Source organism: Heliangelus exortis, chromosome 3 (assembly GCF_036169615.1).
Source record: "Heliangelus exortis chromosome 3, bHelExo1.hap1, whole genome shotgun sequence".
In the NCBI taxonomy this organism is placed as follows: Eukaryota; Metazoa; Chordata; class Aves; order Apodiformes; family Trochilidae; genus Heliangelus; species Heliangelus exortis.
The window spans coordinates 99,483,557-99,506,584 of record NC_092424.1 but is presented as its reverse complement, the minus strand read 5'-3'; the positions used below and the strand labels follow the sequence as shown (position 1 = coordinate 99,506,584).

Sequence of the window (23,028 nt, the reverse complement as noted above, 5' to 3'; positions counted from 1 at the left end):
CACTCACTTGTCGTAGTCTTGTGTCATGTCTGGCGGAGGCAGCGGGCGGCAGAACTGGCCCAGCTGGTCGGGAGGGCGAGGCGGGGGCGAGCGGAGAGAGCAGCGCGCAGCCCGCCGCACCGACGGGTTTTGTCGGCTTTTCTCGCCCGCTCAGGTGGCTCCCGCAGCCGCAGGTGGACGGCAGCCTCGCGACGCTTCCCATTGGCTGCCGCGGAACGCGGGGCGGAGCGGCCGCGCCCCCATTGGGCGGGGGGGACCGGGGGGGCGGGGCCCGACCGGAGCTGAGCGGAGTACGGGGAAAAGCGCTGAGGGGACCCGTGGGGCACCGGGACGGGACGGGACGGGACGGGACAGGACGGGACAGCGGCCGGACGAAGCGTAGTGCTTTCCTTACAATGCGGGGAACGGCGCAAGGAAGAGACGAATGAAACTTCCCGGGGAAGGAGCTCCCCCGCTGCTGGGGACCTGCCTGCTCCCCGGCGCCTCCTCACAGCACACCCAGCTATCAAAGGGCGTCTTCCCGAGTCAAAAAAAGAAAAACCCTTTTCCACCCCGTTTCCACCTCTATCCCCACGCGTACAGTGTTCACGGGCGTTAAGGCGCCGGGACCGCAGTGCCACCGGAGTCCCCATCACTCTTCTCCCAGACGCGGTACAAGAGGGCTCCCGAGGCGCCCATCCGAGTCCCCTCCGAGGCCGCGTTAGCGGGGTAGCACCCCACGGGACCCCAGCCCTGGGCGAAGACTCACGGAAGGTTACACGGGAAACACCCTGGGATCTTTTTTTTGCAATAAAAAGGAGTCTCCCTTTTCCCCTCTCCCATACAACATTCTTTTTCCTGTACTTGATCCCTTTTTAGGAAAGTCTAAAACCTACAGAAGGAGCATTAAGTTGCATGAGCACTGCAAAAGCTAAAGTGGTGGATCCCAGTGTCATTATGTGCTTCATACATGAAGCCAGGTTTGGGAGAAAGGGAGGTTTCTGATGGAGTTACTGCTGGAAATGCACTTAAATCCTCTCGTTTAACAACAACATCACAAATACAGCGGATACATAAAAAGCAGTGCATGTGACTTTAAATCAGAAAGATCTTAAGTTTCTCCTTGAGAAATAAGGGTGGGAGATTGCTTGTTTAAGTATCAAGTTGAATCAAACCCATATAGCAACACTACTATCTATCACATGTCAAGATGCTTCAGATAGCTACTGTAATTTAAAAGTATGCACGCTAATAAGAGGTCTCTCCTTCTAGGTCAAAATCTCTTCCCTATTTGCACAGGATATACTGCAATGCAAAATGATAGAAGGACAATTCAAGTAGCCAACTGAAGGAAATATGAAACTAAAGAGAACAAACTTTCACCCGGGGTCTAATCCTGGAAGTTGCTTAATATCCTCTGACTGGATTACAAGTAGGGTTCTAGAAACAAAACGCTTTGTTTGGATCTGCAAACATTGCCATCAGGATGGCCAAAGATAAGCAGCACTACTGAGTTAGGATCCTGCCCTACAAAGTGAAATGAATTTATGTAAATTGTTCTTTAGGACGTGCCATAAAAATTATTCTCTATTTTTAAACCATTTTTAAATAATCAATTAAAGATTGAATAGAAGAAAATCTATTGTCTTCCACATATGAAAAAAATACTGTCAACTAATTAAGATGTCAGAAAGTTAAATTTTTCTGAATGAGTATAACTTGCTTTGCTTCCAATACAAATTACAAAACCAGCTGAAAATTGCAAGTTTTGGAAAGAACTGGTAACTTTCTCAGGTGTTATTCAGTCCTCCTGCTCTCCACCTCTGTTCATAGAATTCTGAGATGCACAATCACTGCTTTTTGGCACATGTGCACACTTTTCTGTAACAATAAAATATACTGCCCTGTAGCTGTGAGTGACCCAGATGCAGTTATGTGCTAAAGCTCAGTCACGTGTTTACATTGCACCCAAATTGCTAAAATCTTAGCAATGTGCCACACTCGGTGTTTCTACTTAACTAGAATTTACCATGTTATTCCTCACAAATCAAAGCTGTTCCCTCAGCAGAAGGCTTTTCTTAACAGCCTGACCCTCCAATGAAAACTGAAGTTATCAACATAACAATCACTTCCACATTCAGGAGACAATGATATAAACACTGGATTGTGACACCACTGACTAATCTGCCGGTCACAATCTAGACTGTAACAACACTTGTAGGTGTATTTCTGTGATGTCACTAACTGGGTTGCATCACTGCTAAATAAAATCAGGCAAGAAGCACAACGGGAATTAGCAGAGCTCTGGCTTGGGCACAGAGCCATGCCAGCTCCATGTGGCAGCAGCCTGGCAGGGCTTCCCCTGCCCTGCACTGCCTGGCAGTGGCTTCAACTTCTTCCATTGCTCAGCACTTTCACCTCAGTCTCACCACTCTCCTCCACCTCTCACGCCCTTTCCTTCAATTCTCCCTCTGTCTCAGTCCTGCCTTCAGCATTCTCCTTCCCTTCTTCATGTATCAATTTCCTTTTAAACGAGTTCCACTCAAACCATGCAAGGAACCTCACCAAACTGTGGCACCACTCACAAACATCTGTCCGAGCACTGTCTCCATGTGTTTACACCTCTTCCCAGTCTGTCTTTTGACACTGCTGTCCAGAGAAACTGGGAATTATTCTGGACAAGGATTAGCCACACTTATGACTTACTTACCTAACAAATAAGGTTTTAAAATCTCATACCTGATAATTATCATCTGCACACACTGGCCATTCACACCTGTGTAACAAACAAACAAGTTGCATCAAGTTAGTAACAGTTCTTTTGATTTCACAAAACGCAGCAGGGAGTCAAAACAAGATATTTTCTACTTAATCTGAACCCTCAAAATGGGAGGGCTAGGCTGTGGAGAGCAGTCAATCTCCCACACTTTTCTGCATTACACAGCACACCAGGCAAGCTTTTCTGCAGCAGGGCTGTGGCCACTGACTATAGAGCTGGAAAAGAAAGCCCAAAGCTGACCACTGACCCCCAGAATGAGCTTGAAGGCATTAAAGGGCTGGAAAGAAGAGAGAAAAGCCCAGGCAAAGGTTCATGATCTGACTAGGAAGTGAGGTGAAAGCAGACACAGTGGAAATAGACAAATGGCAGTGGAAAAAGAAGCTGGAAGTATCTTGTCAGAAGAGATGGGAAAAGTGAGGGATAAAAAGGAGTAAAGAAAGAAATGAAAGCACAGTGTGCAAAATACATGACAGGAAAAGAAACAGTTTGCTTTTCATTTCAGTCATATCCTTATATGCAATTATACAGCATGCTAAAGATTTCCCTTCCCATTCTGTATTTAGCACTGGGGATAACGTGTAAACTTTTGGGGGCATACAGCTCCACTGGCATAATACTGTGACATGACAATGGAAATGAATCAGTTTTGCAGCACTCTGCATATTAAATAGCCTGAAGCTTATAGTTTTATTGATAGCAAAATCTTCAGCATGCCATCTGGTCTCACTGGACATTTCTCATCTCTCCTCTGGGTTTGACTCCTGTGTATGTAGGTCCTGCTGCACAGGCTGTCAGTGGTGTAGCAGGAGAACACCACATGCAGCTCTTTCACTGAATTCTGTTCTCTGCCTTATCCAGTTTGCTCTGCAGCACAGGAACCACCCACTTGCCTGGTTAGGAGTTATGAATGTTATGGATCTCAGTTCATCAAACTGTTTTGTCACAATCCTATGACATAGCACAACTTACTCTGCTGATAAGATCCCAGGCCTGGCGGATTCCTTCACATCCCAGTGTCAGAGCTCTTCTGCACCATGCTGCAGGACCACAGTCAAAGTTCTGCTCAGAAGCACAAGAACCACCCTGCCTTGCAGACATCAAGCTGGCCTAGCCTGCAAGGAGCTAGAGGCTCACCAGGAACTCATTAGCTCTGCAGCCTGGTATCTTGATCCTGAGAGCTGGGGCACTTTGGATATAGTTTTAGGACACCCTTTTCTTCCCTGGGCCTGTGCAGAGATGGTGACTTCACTCCTCTCTTGCAGCAGCCTCTTCTTTGCACCCCTCAGGCAGCCCTGTCAGAGTCAGGAAATGCCTGCTCAGATGGCCACCACAGGCATCCCCCATTAAAAGGAAGCAGAGAAGTACCCCAGGATCCAGATCAAGCTTCTGAATTGCAACATAGGCACTAAACACTCTCCATGGCGTTCTCACAAGGCAATGGCAAGGTCTGCAGCCAATGAGCAAAGCCAGTGCTATGAAAACAGGGAGCAGACACACAACATTTCTATGATCCAGAGCAGCCATGTCAGACTATTAGAAGAATGTGCTTGTATTTTCTTTTAAAGCTACTAGATGTACTGCCTCTGGCAGAATGTAGATGCTGAGAATCAGGGAGGAGTATTCTGGCTCTGGAAACGCTGCCATTAGCAGTTGTACAAGGGCAGCTATAACCTCATGTGAGGACACAAGCATTCATCATCTGTTCTGTCAATCCTTACTCACTCTCTTGTTCATCATTTCAGAAGCATCCTAGCACAAGCAACAGTGAGGAAAGCTATTTCATGTACACTTGTTTCCACATCTTGGCATGCCCTTTATGCTCTCCCTCCTGTAGTCTGGGCAGGAACAAAGGAGCTTCACATGTGAGGAGCAACCAGATCAGTAACTGTGGAGGAGATACTGGAAAGCAAGCATTCTGCATTTACTGCAAGGACAAAAGCACTGAGAGACACTGCACAGCTCTTACCAACGTACATACCAACATGTTCAGCCAGGAAAAAGATGACTGTATGTGCTGGGATGCCCTCTTAATTTTGGATGAAAAAAACCAGATTCATTGAACAAAGTTATCCTGATTCTTCTCTGCCTGTGAAGCAGCTAAAACTTACTCAACCTGACATTCAGGGACTTAACATTTTCAGACTTTATATCTCCCCAAAGCCCTCTGGGTCCTGGTCTTGGTCCTTTTGCTCCCAGCCCTGCAAAAGAACCCTCTTAACAACATTCTATAAATACTGTGAGATCATTCTTCAACACCACCAGCAAAAGTATTGCTTGTCCATAAAGGAAGAAAAAGTAATTTTGAAGAAGGGACTTTTGAGCTTTCCAGGAAGTTATGAGAAAACAAGTTACCCACTGCTCACAGGCACTGAGCTTTGCTGACTCTCATCCTCTTGTTAGGAATAAGGTTCCAGGCCCTCACTATTTAAGAGGTTCAGGAGAAAGTCAAACATCTCTCCTTCATGTCTGGAAAATGGCAAAAACTTTAAAAAGACAAATACTTGGCTGAGATTAAGTTGATACTGAGACTGCAGATGCACAAAAGTAGAGAAAAACTAGTGTGGTAAAATTCTAATTCTGCTGAAGGCTGTATTTTTTAAAAGAAAATTATACGTCTGTCATATTTCTCCACTAGAACAACAGAAAGGCTGAATTATTTAAGAGAATTCATAAAGCAAGATTACTTTTGCACTACTAAAGATAGAAAAAACTGGTGCATTAAAATATAGCACACAAACCAGGAAAGTTTAAATTCACTTCAGAAGGCACATCAAGGTCACAGAATAACTGATTTGCAATTATTTAAGTTAATAATTAAAATTATTCTGTCTTCTCAATATATCATATTTTCAAAGTTTTATCTAAAAGCCCACTGGCTTTTATCTCTACTTAAGAACTCTCATTCAACTTTTATAATAGAGACCCCAAGCTGTCTCCTTACTTAAGATGTCCATGGGAAGAAGTACAAAAAAGTAGCTATCAGAAAGCTGAGCTTTCCCCAGACATTTTCAGCAAAGAGTTCCAGAAAGGAGCTGTAACTTAGAAGCAGATAGAGGAGGTGGTTGGAAGGGCTGGGCCGTGGCAGCCACCCTACCCTTCAGCTATCTGCCTGTAGCTGTCTGTTCAACCTGTGTGGCTCCACCTCAGGGTTATATTAACTGGACCCAGAGTAGTTGTCCCAAGAGAGCTCAACTACACTTCACTGGAGATAAGGCACTCTTGTGGTTCGTCAGCTTCTCAAACATCATTACTCCAACATAAGTGTAGATTGATTAAACTGGATAGAACTAACATTAAGTCTTTTAGGGGCACACCCTTTACTTTTAAATCTGACTCCTAACCTATGTGTCCAGAAGGCACATGGCTCCTGATGATTAACTGCAAGCTTTATTCCAGTTTATTAAAGTACGGCTTTAATTTATTCTAACATCTAAGGGAGCTTTGTTACATTTGTAACAATGTAACAATGAGCACAGTATTTTTAATTTATGAAGCTCAGATTTTACTACTGCAGTAGTTTTAAAAGAAAGGTGTACCTATAATTAAATACATAAGTCTTTCAAATAAAGACTTTTGAATTAAATTAATCCCTTATGCATAATAAGGTCTTTTAGATAGTTAATTCAAAACGTTAACAGATATTATAGTAGAAAGAATAAGACACTTTCAGTCACTTGAGCAAGCATTGTTGAAAAAACTGACAAGGCCTCTAGATTTTTAACTGATCCAAATACTCATCTAAAATAAGAACAATGAATAATTTTACCAAACATTTATAAACTTTAGTAATTCATTCAAGTGAGGTCAAATTTAATAGAAAATGGTTAATTTTAAAAAACAAACACCAGGCACGAGATGAGATTCAAGTTGGTATATTTGGAACACATTGATGCACACCTCAGTTCAAGACACATCTTGCCAGAAGTCTGTGGTACCAAGCACAACATGGCAATAGATTCAGACATACTAAATTGTACTCACTTGTGAAACCTCTAACACATACAAAAAGCAACAACCCAGTCTGCTCTTTCCTTTTCCTTCAGAAGCTGTTTAATTCTCTGTGGAAAAACCACACCTTCCCATATCCATGTGACAGTCTCTATCTAGGACCATTGCTCTAAATCCCTGTTCTACAGTAACTACTTCAAATATCTGAAAAAGTATAAAAACTTCCACCCAAACTGTATCTTGTCACCTTAAATCAGGATGCTATACTTAATTGCCTCCTGTCTCTGCTAAACCTGTGAAGCCTCATGGTTTGCCAGCATTTCCAAGTAGCTATTACAGCTTACCCTTAATAGTCCTGTCTGCTCTACCCAGGCTTGATTTCCTTTGCCCCAGACAGGCAGGGCAGCACCTTTCCTCTCCTCTCATTTGCTTCTTCGGGGATTGAACTGCAACATTTTAACCCTTCCACCATACTCAGAGTCTACTTACTGACTAATTAGCTTCCCAGACTACATCTAAAGGAAGCCCTTGCTAAGGAAGCAAGCTATTACTCTTTTGCAAGTCTGCAGATCCCATATTTCTTAGAACAAGATAAGAGACAGCTGTTGATTTTGGTTTTGATAAAATAGATTTGGCAAATTCTATACCCCCTACTGATGGTTGGAGTTTCTGAATTCTATTTAATTCAACTGAAAGCAGCATTATTCATTTGAGTATCTACTCAACAACTCTGTTCAACATATGTATATGTTACAGTGTCTATAATGTAGTGGCAGCACCCAACTTCATTTACACATTGTCTGGGACAGTTTAAAAATACAATGCATAAGATATGGAGAAACTGGTAGAATGGCTGAGATGCAGGCTGCTGAAGATACTGGGTTATAAAGCAGTCAGAAGGAATCCAAATGATGGCAGCCCTGCCAAAGAATGACAGGAGGACCTGGCAGTTACTGTTGCACAAAGAGGGATTGGTAATTCCAGGTATAAAAGCAGCTGCAAAATCTGTGAAGCGTGGAGTGGAACCTGGATGTGAAAGGTGTTAACTTGAATGGGATGCTCAGGCATAACAAGAGGCTGGGAGATGTATATGATGCAAAGAATTGTAGAAAACAGTGCCAGAGTTGCTCCAGAACAACCTGGTTTTAGACAATGACTAAAAAACTCACTGCAGTGAAAACACGAGCTCTTCCTTTTAATTTTTAACACATTATTTCAAAACAAACATTACTTTCTAGAAATAGATTTGCAGTCATACAACAGTAGGTAAAACAACAGATAATATTTTTAATTGCAAATTCTCAGAATGTAATTAGATGCTAGTGTGCTGTCCAGGTATGTACAATTATGCTCCCAAAAAGGTAATTTCATAGCTCCCTGTTGTCTCTGATGCCAAGTGAGGAAATAAATTGTGATAAATAGTTTCCCTGATACACTTCCCAGATGGAAATCAGTGACCTTAATTATAGATAAAATGGCACTACACCTGAAGTATAGCAGATCTCAGCATTACTCTCTTACAGAAAATTTCCACACAGGGAAAAGGATCAGTGGAAGTTAAGATACAAAACCACAGTGTGGGATCCAAACAACAAATTTACATGGTTTTAATACTGTTATTTTCAGGGCTTTTTACTTCCTTATGACTGTATTATATTTTGGCTTTTTACAGAGTTTTTTATTAAAAAGTTTGTGTTCTATGACACACACCTCATCATGGATATAAGAGGGCTGTATCCTCAGAAGGAAGGAGAATAACCTTAGTACAAAATGATAACTCTGGGGAAAGTCCACTTCTTTGTAGTGAGCCAAATGACCACACGATCTGGAAAGAAAAAGGAAAATTCTGTGAAGGCATCCACTCCTCTCAAACCGTCAAGTAGATTGCAGAAATACCTCTGTAAATTATAAGTTCAGCAATTTAAATAATACCCTGTCCTGGCTTACCCCCAGATTTGTTTTTATTAAAAGTGGTAGGTTTAAACCAGTATAAAATCTAGCTGTCTCAATTTAAAAAAATCTTTTACATTCATATGAGGATTTAGGTGCTCTTCATCATATAAGCCCTATTCATCTTCTGGCTTACTAGGTATTGCCCTGGGATGTAGAGCAGCAGAGTTTCAAACTTCCCCTCAGTTTGATTCAGAGCAGTGGCCTTAAATATTCACCAGAAGGACTGGAACCTGTCTGTCCCAATTCACAGGTAAGTGTGCTAATTACCAGACTATAGAGTCATTTGCTTGCTCCCTCTGGCCCAACAGAGATTTACATTTTACCTCGAACTGGAGGAACAGAGGGCCTTGTCCTGGAGTGTCACATAAGGTGCACTTTGGGGAGCACAATTTTTGTGTGAAACCTCCCAGGGTCTGGCAGATTGGAAATTAGGTTTTTCATGCCAAATGTCCCACCTTCTGCCCAACCTCATGTTTCTGGGAGGCTGCCAGTGACTTCTTACAAAAACTAAATTAATCAGACATTTCAGCAGCACTATGATAAACAAGCCAACCCCATAAGCCAACATGTTTGCTAAATTTGAGCATAATTGAGAAATGCTGTTTGAACCAAATCTGCATTTTGGGGCTAATATGAATTGCTACTAAGATAATTGGGGCTAAGACGTTGCTGCTTCCCAGTTTCAACCTTGAGATTTAGCAATTATGGCTCTTAGAGCAACCCAGGCATCAAATCTCAGTTTTAACAGGGAGGGCAAGGGAGTGATATTGTATAATCCCGAGGCAAATACATATTATATCAATACTGTAAAACACCTACTTGACTATCTGGAGTTGCACTTTCTTAGAAGAGTACCTAAACACACTGATGGTTTTGCCTCATTTTGTGCTCTTTACCCTCAGAACAACTCTGAAGAGCTAAACAAATTCCCAAGTGATTTGGGAATGTGGTTTTTTTTTATTTTAGTATTAAAATGTTTTAGATGTAATAATTGAAATCCATTTTTCTCAACATTTTCACATACTGTAATACCTCATCATATAACATCTGAATACTTCCATACCAAATAAACTTTCTAAATTAATTTTAAAATTGAAAGTTTTAAAATAAAAGAAAACGTAAAAGCTTTTTACCAACCACTTGACCCATCTCAGATTTCCCCACAATGAAATAATACCTTAATCCTAGGATTAAAGCTTTTTCAGTAGTCCTAGTCAGACCATGCTGATTTTTGGAGAAAGAGAAATTAAAAGCTTGTTTTTAGATCTATTATATATACACACACTTGCATAGGATAAAACCTCATATCTGAAGGAGTAGATGATGTTTTCCAAAGTTAAGTAAGTGTCAGGTGTATAATTAACTACTTGCATTGCAAATGATATAATGGGAAATTTAACCAGTTAGAATTTAAATTCAAATCTTGTTTCAGGAAGGCTATGACAGTTTGCCATTAACATTTTAATATATTACATATGAAAATGTAGGCTTAAAAACAGACTTTGCATGAAAGATTATTCACACAAACATACATTGAAATATCCACTCACTCAGTGTATACTTAAGATTTACGCAAATTTGTGGTAAAAGGATTATTACCTCTCCTCCCTTAAAAAAAAAAAAAAAAAAAAAAGTTTCTTATTCATACAAAAGAATGAATCCATACAACCAAACCTCTTGTAATATAACACTGTGTTTACATTATTCCAACCCATTTCTGTCACGGTGGATATGTGAAAGGTAATGTGAAAGGTAATGTGAAAAGGAAAATAAAGATAAGCAAATAAACCCATTGAAAAACAGAAAAAACTGCATACTTGTAAAAAACAGTGATTTCAAAGGGGAACACTGAATGTTTTAAAAATTGGGAACACACCACTAAAATTTTGTAGGGGCTGTTTCTCTCTTAAGTATGACATTTAGAAATTTATGCCAGATAAAGATTGAAGATGCTATTCAATACACTCATGAAATCTAATTTCACGTTAACATACCCCAATCTCTTTTCCAAAAAACACCCTCCAATTGCACACATGAGAAATTCAGAAGAATTCAATCCACTTGTAAAGTTCATCTTTTTCACTGACACCCACCAGTACATTATTTTCTGGGTTGGGATTCCACAATACAACCAGTGGCAGAACCAAAATCTGGTGTAAGATTCAGAAGCCTTAATTAGACCACCAAGACAGTTTGTGAGAAACACTATTTTAGATACTTCACTCATTGGAGTAAATGCTGCTAAACTCCAGCACTCCTTCACCTCAGTAGGGGTTTTGCCTTCTGTCTCTGGCCATGGCTCTCTGCCAGCAGCCATCAGATAGAAAAAAATTTTGCAGAATTTGATGGAAGACATTAGAGGAAGTTCAACTCAAACCAGGCAGACACTGAAGTATTTCTGTAACTTTGTACAAGGCTGGATCAGCTGGGCTATCATTCTCCTTGCTACTCAGGTAATATATACTTTTACTAAAAATGACATGACTGTTCAGATATTATCATAATTGAAAAAAAATATATTTTTCACTTGTGAAGTCAGGATTTGGTAACAGTTTTCTAGTACAAAGACACCAAAGTTTCCTAATTACAAACTATTTTCTATAATTCCTCTTCTACTTTTCCAGTAGACAAAATTTCTTCTTTTACTTTTCTGCTTGCAAAAAATACAGCTGTGGATTGTCAATACACTCAGATGAAACAGTAATAGAGTCCTTTTCAGTCATAATTATTCTTCTAAATATATGTTCTGGAGGTATTAACAGCCTGATTATTTGAACTCTGGCTGCTAATTTTAACTTTATTTTTGATTAGGACCATAGCAAAATAAGGATGGTAATTAAAAAAAATAATTTCCTTTGCATTTTTGGGGTCCAGGGAAAAGAGAAATGGAACTCTCTTCCATTCTCTGGAGAGCTGTGGTGCAAGTTTTTTCTAGAATACTTGAAGAAGGAAGTTAATATTTGTATATATATGCTACACTTGCCAGGTAACTCTAGTTGTTGATTTTGTCTCAACTCCTCTCTTCTCTAAAGTTCACTTTGATCACTCTTCATATTACAATTTGTCTGCTCCCAGCCCAAGACTATCCATTCCACACACACCCATTTCTAGACATTATTTTAACTATATGTGAATTCATAGCTATGTACACACCTCATACTTGTCATTTGTAAAAATATATTTATGGCACTTTATTTTTAGGAGAACTTTCCCAAATGTATGTTACAGAAAATACAATACTTACTTCTCAGTACATAGTTTAACTGTACACAGCCAATAGTCAGGGTTCATGGCTGTGAGTAAACCACATTTTTCTTGTAAAATTCCCTTCAGGCTATGCCTGTGAAAACAACTTCCATCTGTGTTTTCTTCAGACCAGGTTAACTGAAAACTTGAAGGACTTGGCTTTTCAGCAGGCTGCACTGAACCAGACAGCTTGCCAAACTGATTTTGTAAGTTCACAACCATTTCTGTAGAAATAGGGAAAACAAACAAACAAACGAAAAAATCAATACAAAAATATTAAGTACCAGAACACTGCTTAAAAGTGACTAAAACAAGAAGAAAATAGGGTATTTGCGCCTTTAAAGAACCTGTTTCTTCTTTCTATAAATCTTTATTTTGAAAACTGAGAAACCTTGAAGGTCTGTACATTCTCACCCCCATTCCATTTAAAATTCAACTGTCGTGTTTTAGGGAAAGATTTTGAAAGACAATTCAAAATGCCATGTCTTTCACACCTGATGATATTAATACTGGGGTACTCTCCAAAGTCACCCCCTAAGTAAAACCTGTAAAATTCGTATGATGCTGCTGGTATTTTCATTTGATACAGAACTCTTGCCAGGATGCCTTCTGCTACATGTACCTGGTCATATGCCATCCCTCAGACTAGCTCAGGTTTCTGAAGCAGTTTCCTTTGTATCAGAATTAAGGAAGTCTAGTTTCACACACATGCAGATTTATGGCTAAGCTTTTCTTAGTGCAAATTTCAGATGGGAAAAAAAACAAACCTAAGCAAACAAGACAACAAAAATACCCACTCTACCTTTCCCCACCACTAGTGAAAGAATGACAAACTCCCACAAGTTACTGAGGCTGAGAAGGGAAAGAAGGTAATGATGATGATGATGTATCAGCACACACAATATGACTGCATAAGCCTTGTTTGCCTGGGATAAAAAATACTGTTCTTGGAGCTTCAGCTTCTTTTATATATCTGAATAAACTCATTCATAAACTGGAATAAAAGATAATATCACAGATTTATTCTGGCTGGAAGAGATCACTGAGTCCAACCATAACCTACCATTACCAACCATTAACATAACTTTGCCAAGTCCAGTGCTTAAACCATGTTCCTAAGCACCACATCTATCCATCTTTTAAACACCTCCAGGGATGGGGATTCAGACACCTCCCTGGACAGCCTATTCCAGTGTTTATTACCCTTCCAGTGAAGAATTTTCTTCTAATATCTGATCTAAACCTCCCCTGGCACAATTTGAGTCCATTTCCTCTTGTCCTGTTGCTTGTTAGTAGGAAGCAGAGACCAACTACCACCTCACTACAGCCTCCTTTCAGATAGTTGTAGAGAGTGACAAGGTCTCCCTTTAGCCTCCTTTTCTCCAGATTGAACCACCCCAATTATCTCAGATGCTCCTCATAGGACTTGTTCTCCAGACCCTTCACCAGCTTGGTTGCCCTTCTCTGAACTCACTCCAGCAGCTCAATGTCTTTCTTGTAGTGAGGGGCCCAGAACCGAACACAGGACTCAAGGTGCAGCCTCACCAGTGCTGAGTACAGGGGCACCATCACTTCCCTTCTCCTGCTGGCCACACTGTTCCTGATACATCCAGGATGCTGCTGGCCTTGGCCACCTGGGCACACTCCTGGCTCACGTTCAGCCTGCTGCTGATCAACACACTCAGGTCCTTTTCCTCTGGGCAGCTTTCCAGACACTCTTGCCTAGCTTGTAGCATTGCATAAGGTTGCAGATGCAGAACCTGAAAGCTGGCCTTGTTGAATCTCATAAAACTGACCTTGGCCCATCAATCCAACCAGATCCTTCTGCAGAACTTTCCTACCCTTGGGCAGATGAACACTCCTTCCCAATTCAGTATCATCTGCAAACTTACTGAGAGTGCACTTAATCCTCATGTCCAGATCATTGATAAAGATATTAAACTGAACTGTCCCCAGCACTGAGCCCTGAGGAACACCCCTTGTGACCATCCACCATCTGGATTTAACTCCATTCACCACAACTCTTTGGGTCTGGCCATCCAGCCATTTTTTTTACCCAAAGAGTATACTGGTCTAGGCCATACGTATGCTGTGGGAAACACTGTCAAAGGCTTTACTAAGGTCCAGGTAAATGACATTCACAACCCTTCTCTCATCCACTAAATGAATAACTCAAATCCTAAAGTAATCCAAGGACTGGGAAGCTTATCCTTCCAGAGGACACCAGTATCTACCACCAGAACCAAAAGCTGAGGAAGGCTTCTGAAAAATCTGTATCAGGCATGTAAATGGTCCGGAGTACTCTTTGTCTCCATGGCTTTAAATCTGGTTTTAAATTATTTTTGTCCAACTACAATGGCATTATCTGATATTCCTGCTTCCAACAGCCAGTGGTGAGGCTCTGTCATCTTCTAGCTCACAGAGAAGCAGAGCCAGAAAAGCAATATAAAGTGCCACAGAAATAATGAGCAATGAATCTTTATTCACTCTTTCTTGTAAATGCAGGAAACTAAAGGGCATTTAAGAAAATTATCAGCTTGAAATAAATAAACATGTTTTTCCATGGAACATGATTTGACTCCAGGACCACCCCTACCAAATACTTAAGACTAAGAACACTCAAAAAACCTCAATAGAATTCCTGAAAGAAAAATCCAATCTGAATTATATAAACCAAATAGTATTATATATGACGTTTAGAAGCCCCTGAACCACTTAATTTCAGAAACTGGTATCATAAATGAAGGGAAAAATATCACTTGTCGTACGTAACGTTGCACTTCAAATATCTGCTGCGTACTAGATACTACTGAAGGTAGAATAAAGAACTTCAGATCTAACTTAGTTGAATAAAATTCAGTTTTTCCATATTTGCATAGATAAGGGGGCTTTTTGTTGCTTTTGCTGTTTGCTTTTATTTCAGTGTGAAACCCAGCCATTTCTTATAAGTACCTCTAGAGCTAAGAAAATAATGTAGATGTACTTGCACTCTGACAGGTAGCTGTACAAGTCAGAGCCTGTTCAGACAAGCCTTCCTTACTTCCATAGAAGACTGTGAGAAGGAGTGGGAGAGAAGAGGGACATGCAAGGTCTACCAAAGGACATATTAGGATCCCTGTACCAAAGGATACAAGAAAATAAAGGAGAAAAGGGACAGGAAAGCTGTAGAAGACCAATGATTCACAAATATTACAGTTATGGGAAGGCAGCTGACAAACCAGTGAAGATAAGGACAGAGTACTCATTCTGAAATGAGGTTCAGTAGGTCATTAGGAAGACTGGCAAAGTCAGTTTTAGTTAGGCATGAGGAAAATGCCTGTCTGAAGAATTCCAGCCACGGGTTGTAAAACAGTACTATATTAATTGCACCCAGAGATGAAAGAGAGAAGAGAAAGTATTTTAAAATGTAAATGTTATCATAGTCAGGACTTCTTCAGATTTTGTCTGATGGGAAAAGTTGGAGCATATTTGTGCAATGATGGGAAGAGACAAAAGTTACTCACGTCTTCTCTTGAAAAGTCTAGATTTATTCTTGGCTGAATAAAACAGTGGCATTTCACATCTCCACAGATACCTACCATAAGATACATAAAAACTGTTAGGAAAAAACCCCAAACAACCTGGAGCAAACACAGAGTATTTCTTACAAACACTGCTAGAGGTATTGGTATTAAAGTAAAATTAAAATAATATAATGGTTAGTGCCATCAAAAGCATCTGCCCCCAAAATATCTATGAAGTCTTCTTTCAGAGTAGACAAACTAAGGCATGTAAGCCTAGATTTACTGTAATCAGTTAACTCTTCAGCTGCATAAGCTACTTGTCAAAGAAAGTGATCATTTAATTAATATGCTGGATGAACGTTATGCGCGTAAATAAAAATTAAGGTAGGGATTAAATCACTCTATTCAGCCCACTTTGCTGGATGGAAACATGGAGTAAATTTAAAACCTTTTTAATTTCTACAGGGTCAGGATTTCATGTAAAACTTTAAAAAAGGCTACTTTAAAAAAAATGCTTAAAAGCCTCTTACTTGGCTCTTTCTTCATCCAATTTCTTTTGCTTCACATCCAAGGAACATTTTATAACTTCGTACCACTTTTTGAACTCAAAATATGGACCACCTGAATAAAAGATACACATTTTAGGTTGGGAAGAACTGAAAGAAATGTGTAGTACACAGAAGGTGGTCTCCATGCAGTTAGACCCTGTCTCTTCCACCTGTATCCAGACCTATCCTGAATTTTGTGTGCTTAAAGAAAACATGCGTAATCTAATAATACTGTAAGAGAAACACAATGAAGGAGCAGTAAGTCACAAAGAGTGCAAAAAAGCCCCTTAGCTTGCAATAGATTTCATAGATTTAGCACAATTCAAAGCTTTTCCTTCCTTTCCAAAAGTCTGAAAGTTTCCCTTAGATTGCCACAGTTTGAAGTGGCCTTCACTTGTTTGAAAAGTGATTAATGAAATTATATATCAAGCTTAGGTTCAAGCAAGTAAGACCAGATTTAAAATTTCAAACAGTTTCATCAGCTCCCCACTGACTATCCTACTACTCATGAAACCTTCCAGGGCTGGGAAAATAGATAATTGTATTGGCTTTGTATCAGCTTCCCATGTTTTTCAGGATAGGAACTTCACTCACTGATACAGGAACAAAAATTATCAGCACAAGCTAAACCATTAAGGCAAATGGCATTCTAGCAACACATTTATCATCCATGCTCCAAAGAGGTAGAGGATTGAAGTAGACCAACTGGGTACATACAGTAAGTGCAAAAGTTCCAAAGAGAACTATGGTTTAGATTTATATATTTAAAATAGAATCAACTCTTATTACCTATGGGTGGATTATCTGCATTTGGAATTAATCAGGCTTTGCATTTCCCCATCACCCCAGCTGCACTGCATGCGATGCTTGCATCATACTCAGCTTTGCCAGCAAGCTGTTTAAACTGTTTTGTAGGTGAATATACTCTTTGTATATTCAAGCTTACATATGTTTTGTATTATTCAAGTAATCCTGGCACAGGATGCCTTAGATGCTAGAAATACAGACTCAAAAAGCAACAGACAAATCAAGGGAAGAAAGACACCTCAGTAGTTCTTAAAATTCAAAGGTGTGGATACAACCTTTTCTATGAATTACTAAAACCCAGAGGTTTAAGTGAGGGCTCCTCAAGTGCTGGGAGAGCAGTCTTAAGGGGGAAGGTGGAAATTTTTATTAAACTTCCAATGAATGATTAAGCACCTGTTACAAGCAAAACTACTGTCAGAGACATCATGTTACAATACAATAATCATTTACCAGGCCAGTACTGCTAGTCTGATGGTCATACAACTGAGCTGACTGGGGAACACACAACTCTGTGATACAGATATATCTATATACATCTCAGTTACAGGTTTTATTTGAACATAAACAGTGTTGTGTAAGTGTGCAGTTCACAGAACACACACACACACTAGTTAACTACACCAATCTTCTGTACAGCTTCTAGCGTGAGTCAAAAAACTGCAGAAACAGAATTACTCCTTTTTTAATTGAAAAAGAAAAGTTTAAAAAAAGGAGACAGGATAGTTAGATTGAGAATGGAGTCAACATAAACTGGATCTTTAAAACTCAGTATTAACTCTTGCTCATTTCAGCATGCTAACTTTGGGAAAATGCCAGAGGCAGTTTTGAGCCCCAGCACTAATGAGTGCTCTAACAGGAATTCTCACATCAGCTCCTCTGCACAGCTGCTCCCCTTCACCCCAGCATTTTAAGGATGGGTACAACATAACACAGAATATGGCTCATTGCACCAGCAGATTTTAAAGTAAAAAGTGGGCAAAGAATGAGCTGTTAATTCCCAAGGGCAATGAGACTTGTTAATAAGGCAGAAACCCCATGAAGACATTCATGGCTTTTAGCCTCGGCTTGCAAGCAGTTGCACAACTTGTCACTATTACATACTTCAGGTTTTCAAGGGAAATGAAAAGAAATAAGATTCGAAGTAATTCTGTGTATCCCCTTGAAAATTAGAATTACTGGTTTTAGTTAACAGTGATGACTCTCTCTAGATACAGCAGTAACTGTGTTCATGCATGGCTAACACCACTTTTATTATTGGTGTAAATATTTAAAAAGTAACAGAAGGGTCAAAATGGACCCCAAACTGGATGGAAGGCTTAAAAGATTAACCGCTAACAAACATTTGATCTTATCTTCAACTGGGATCTAGACCAGGCCATGGAACATCTTCCTGAAGACTTCTAATCTTTGATTTAGTCTTTCTGCCCTCAAAGAACCATGTTCACACCATTATCTTCTCTATCTTAATTGCTGCTAGCTTTTCCACACTCTCTCAGGATTATTTGGACTAAGAAATTAGATTACATCTGAAATATGTTCCACACTAAGATATTTTATTTAACAAGACTAAACAAGTTTGGATTTTATCATAAATGTGGTTTGATGCCCCTAATATGTATCTGCTATTTACGATCAAAGTGTGTTCCCTCTTTACTGTGCATCCATTCATCTTCACCTACCATGCATAAAATTCTAAACCAAGACACAAACAGGCAAAAGGAGAAGCAGTAAGGTACTGAACAAAATGTCTACAAATTTCCCCTATCCAGTACAAGAATTATGCAGGTAAACTGAAATGATTTTATGTGAACAACATGTACTCTTTTCTTTGAATAAAGATTTGCCCTAAAAGAATAAATGGCAAAAACACATTTTGATGATCAATAAGACAAGTCTTTCTAAGCCTGGTTACACTGTTATTTAATTTACAAAATCATTAAACAGGCTTCTAATAGAATATTTATGTACCTTCTTTGTTATTTTTATTTTGTTCTTCAGCAAAATCTGAAAGTAACCTGAAAAAAAAAAAGCAAATCTATTTTGTAGATCCAACTACTACACTTTTCACATGAAGTTCAAATACAACTTACAAATATTAAACTGATTCAAACTGATGATCTTTTTAAATAAGTCACATTTAATGCCTAAAATACCTTCAGGTCTATATGTTTTACACTAGCAAACTTAGTAAAAATTCAAATACTAAAAATTTAATATTACTAAAGAAAGAATGTTCCAAGACAATTACTGGCACCATTTGAAATTTGGGCTTTGCTACTGATTTGCCTGTACACTTACCATTCATAGTGATCATTTAACAAAAACAATAATTTGAGCACCACTACAATAACTGCTACAGCAAGAACATCGTATTTCACTTTTCTTGTTGACTTATTTCCAGGCACAAGAGTCAGGAAATCTGCTTCTCCAATACAAGTCTTTTTCACTACTCGACAAGTCCAGGTATGCAATTCGTCTGATTAATGTAAAGAAAAATATAAAATTAATATGTTGAGAGAAGCTAAAATTATTTTTACAGTGCAAATATGCTGGTTATTTGAGGAAAACAATGCTTTTGTCTTTTAGGGCCACTAGCAACTTTTTTCAGGCTAAGAAGTATTTTTTTGTATTTTAAAAAATATTCAGAGAACCTTCACTGTGCTTACATGTAAAATAGTTGTAACTTATTATATATTCACATGGAGGAAAAAAAAAAGTTACAATTTTTACAGTGTTCTGATGTTACCCGAATGATACTGTTAGATCATCCTGAACACTGCTGCGGGAAAGTGTATCTTAGATCTACTCAAATATAGCTCAAAAAAACCTGAAAAGCTTGTCCCAACTTTTTTTCCTGCAGGTTACTAACTGCCCAGATTCAGCCCTGCAAAGAGGAACTGGGTTAATCCTGAAGAAGTTCGCTGGGGATGGCAGGGGCAGCACCAGCAGCTGTAAAACCCGGCTGGGGCAGAGAGTCCCAGCTGCGGTTCCACCTGACAGAAAGCTGGGTTCTGTCACACAGACACAGCTACAGCTCTGAAAGCAGGAGTGGGACATCCACAGAGTCTCTTATTACTCTATCCTTATTTTTCACAGATACAAGTCCCCCAAATTTCTCACCTTTCCCGTTCAGCAAGAAATGCAGGGGTTGATTACATCACCATCAGATTCCACAAAGGTTAGCAATGTATGACTAAGTACAACCTTAATCCAGCTACACTCTGTAGTCTCTTGCTGCTCACAAAGAGTTCAGTAGGAACTGATTTTTAGTGCTCTTGCACATAACAGTAAAAGTCAGACAAAATCAGGAAACCAAATTTTCTTCTAAAAACTGACAGTAAATTTCAGATACTTGAAATGGCCTTTTAATTAGTAATTAGTGTCCTAAGAGACACTGCCAATTCACTGCTTGTTTTTGTTACACAACAGTAGTTCTTTTTCAATTTGTAAAAAAAATGCTTCTACATGATGAAAAGCCTAATTACAAGGAAAAAGTAAAGGACAATATATTCGTGTTTTACAGTAATTTTCAAAGAGTAGTTAGCTTCATATTTCTTTGTAATACATCTGAAAATGTCAACTTTCTAGCTTTTCTATGATTCGATTGGCACTCCAAAATCTGAAAAATTATCTGATCCTCTGTAGGATCGTAACACCAGGGTAAAACTACAAAATCAGAATTTCTGCTCTAGAATTTTAGCCTGTAGGTTATCTAATCTTCATTCAACTCTGAGTAAACAGAAAAGCCAGCTACCTTTATTCAATTTAACTAACCGCAAAGTAAAACAATAAAACAGCCAAACTATTATTTTTTTTATGCTTTGAGGAAAAAAATAAATTTACAGGCTGCTTAAATATGGTAGCTCAACAGACAGCTCACATACTAGGACTTACTGGTCTTTCTTTAAAAACTCGATATTCAAAACTTAATTTAGGATACACAAAAATATTCAATATTTATGCAATACACAATTTCACAACTAAATCAGGAATCAGGTGAGAGAGCAGATGATTTGTCAGACACTGCTGCTTGTTAATACTAAAATTAATGCTAATATGCAGTAATATAGATTATACAGTCAATATTACATATGAGAATTTCAGTGTTGAGCAGTCAGGTCCCAACTTCACAACTCATTTAGCTAAAGTTAATAAATCACATGAATTCAACTAGAGTCTCTTAGTTCACATGGATACTGATGGATTTGAAATTATCCACTCCACAGCCTCAGAGTCAGCACCAGAGTGCCCCTGCATATCTGGACCTGTAATACACACTCACATGTTTGTTGAAGGTGCATTCTATAGAAACAACCTTTCAGTTCAAGCTTACAAGGATGCAAATTGGAAGGAGAAAAGTAGGTACTTCTAAAGTAATAACCCAAGTCTTTTTGCTAGTGTCCAATAAACCAAAGAAAAATTTTATCAGTTTGGGTTTGGGAAAATGTTTACCAGGTAAATTAGCTTCCATCAAGTACTTCATGCACAACATGTCTGGATGAAGAAAGCAGCTCTCTGTTATATCTGGAAAACGAGGCAGGTCTAAAAATGCTGCAAGCTCAAGCATTTTGCTGTATACTTCTTCATATAGAGGCCATGACTGAAAGACAGGGTTAGAGGGTATTATACATTTGATCTATTACCATATTTGAAATTATATCAGTTACCAATGCTAAAATCTGTATTATTAATAGAAAATTATTTATACAGACTCTTCCAGCACTCTCTCTGACTAATCCCACACACAAGAAAGGAGCCTGACTGCAGCATTGCACAGAGAAATGTGCTCGTTTGAAAGTGCACAAGGAACGTAAGGACCCGATAAAAAGTTGCTTCAGATCACAGCCAACTCCCTACCTTTTTTGCAAAGTGATCATTCTGCCTCCAGATGCTCCAAAATTCACAGAATCATAGAACTCTTTGGATTGGAAGGGACATTAAGAGATCATCTAAATAATGTTAAGTGGTGCTGGTCCCAATACTGACCCCTGAGGTGTGCCAGTTGTCACTGAACTCCACATGGACATAAAGCTGGTGACCACAACTCTTTGAGTTCCAGCACCATGCCAATTCCTTCCAAGGAATGCAATGTGACATTCCTTCCAATGTAAAGTAATGTATTGTAATGTAATGTAATGTATTCCAATGTAATGTAATGTAACCCAATTAAGGGTGCAGAAGAGGATAACAAGAATGTCCCTAGTGGTATCCAGTGACAGATTGAGAGGAAAAGCCCCCAGAATGGCACATTTATTAATCAAGATACATCACAAATATCTTTTAAAAACTACTGACCACCTGAAGAACGTTATCTGAATTTCTATTGAGGTCTCCCTGCTAGAAGACACCATAAGTTACAGGCAGAGTTTGACATACTTATTAATAATGAACTCAGCAGAACCTGACATTTGCAAAAGTATGGACTCTAAGATTTGACCCTCATTTCTTAATACCTGAACCATTTTATTAATCATCCTTTATTGTCTATATTTTTCATGATTACTTTAATTTAACTCTTCAAGAGATAGCTTTCAGGCTAATTTACCATTTTAAACATACAACTAGCAATGCTTCTTCTGATTTAATTGGTGGTTCTAACTCAGCAAATCACTTTATCATGTATTCATATTTTATCAAGTCAATTTGTGCATATTACCTAAAGAAGGTACTTTAGCAGGAGTTCACACTTTGTGCACAGGTTGAAAACTTTCCTCAACAAGAGTGAATTCAGGCTTCTTGTTTTTTTAACAGAACAGATTAAAAACAGGGCAATCATGTTTACAACAGGACTGAAATAATTTGGTTTTATTCAGTCTATTTTAAGCTAACATGTAGCCAATGTTCAAATTTTATCACTGTGAATGATTGCCAACATTTTCTATTCTTTTTTTAAATGAACTCCCCTCAGACTGCAGTTCAGACTTGCCTAACTGCGTGAAAAAATGCACAAGCAAAGGAATAATTCTGCTGTCAGTTATTATCATGCATATAACTTTTTCTAACAGTTAGGAAGTTGTATCTTGTTCATTATATTTTACTAAACAGTGTTAAAAATTGGCTTAGACAGCTACAGGACTGCCTTGAGAAACAAGAAAAACACGCATTACCAGACTTCTACAGAAGACTTGGCTCGAAGTACTTTCTATTCCTCTTAAAAGCAGTGATAAATTAAATACCAAAACAATCTTGTAAAAAAACCCCTGAATCATATATAAGTTCTCTTGAGCATATTTTGAAAATATTTTGGATACCTCATATAGAAGCT

The 23,028-nt window shown here is 38.9% G+C and overlaps 2 protein-coding genes across 2 annotated transcripts in view; both read right to left on the bottom strand.

Annotated features, from left to right (window-relative positions):
- The window catches only part of GRHL1 (grainyhead like transcription factor 1), a 41,298-nt gene extending 41,149 nt beyond the window's left edge, over nt 1-149 (bottom strand). The window contains exon 1 of the mRNA XM_071741888.1: nt 8-149. Coding sequence (XP_071597989.1) covers nt 8-27 — 20 coding nt within the window. The 5' untranslated portion in view covers nt 28-149. The remainder of the gene's footprint in view (nt 1-7) is intronic.
- Nucleotides 150-7,875: 7,726 nt separating this feature from the next.
- Nucleotides 7,876-23,028, bottom strand: part of TAF1B (TATA-box binding protein associated factor, RNA polymerase I subunit B) — a 47,779-nt gene continuing 32,626 nt past the window's right edge. Inside the window, exons 9-15 of the mRNA XM_071741886.1 lie at nt 21,216-21,363; nt 19,062-19,239; nt 18,732-18,778; nt 15,939-16,029; nt 15,409-15,479; nt 11,904-12,129; nt 7,876-8,531 (exon numbers count right to left, since the gene is read on the bottom strand). Coding sequence (XP_071597987.1) covers nt 8,339-8,531; nt 11,904-12,129; nt 15,409-15,479; nt 15,939-16,029; nt 18,732-18,778; nt 19,062-19,239; nt 21,216-21,363 — 954 coding nt within the window. The 3' untranslated portion in view covers nt 7,876-8,338. The remainder of the gene's footprint in view (nt 8,532-11,903; nt 12,130-15,408; nt 15,480-15,938; nt 16,030-18,731; nt 18,779-19,061; nt 19,240-21,215; nt 21,364-23,028) is intronic.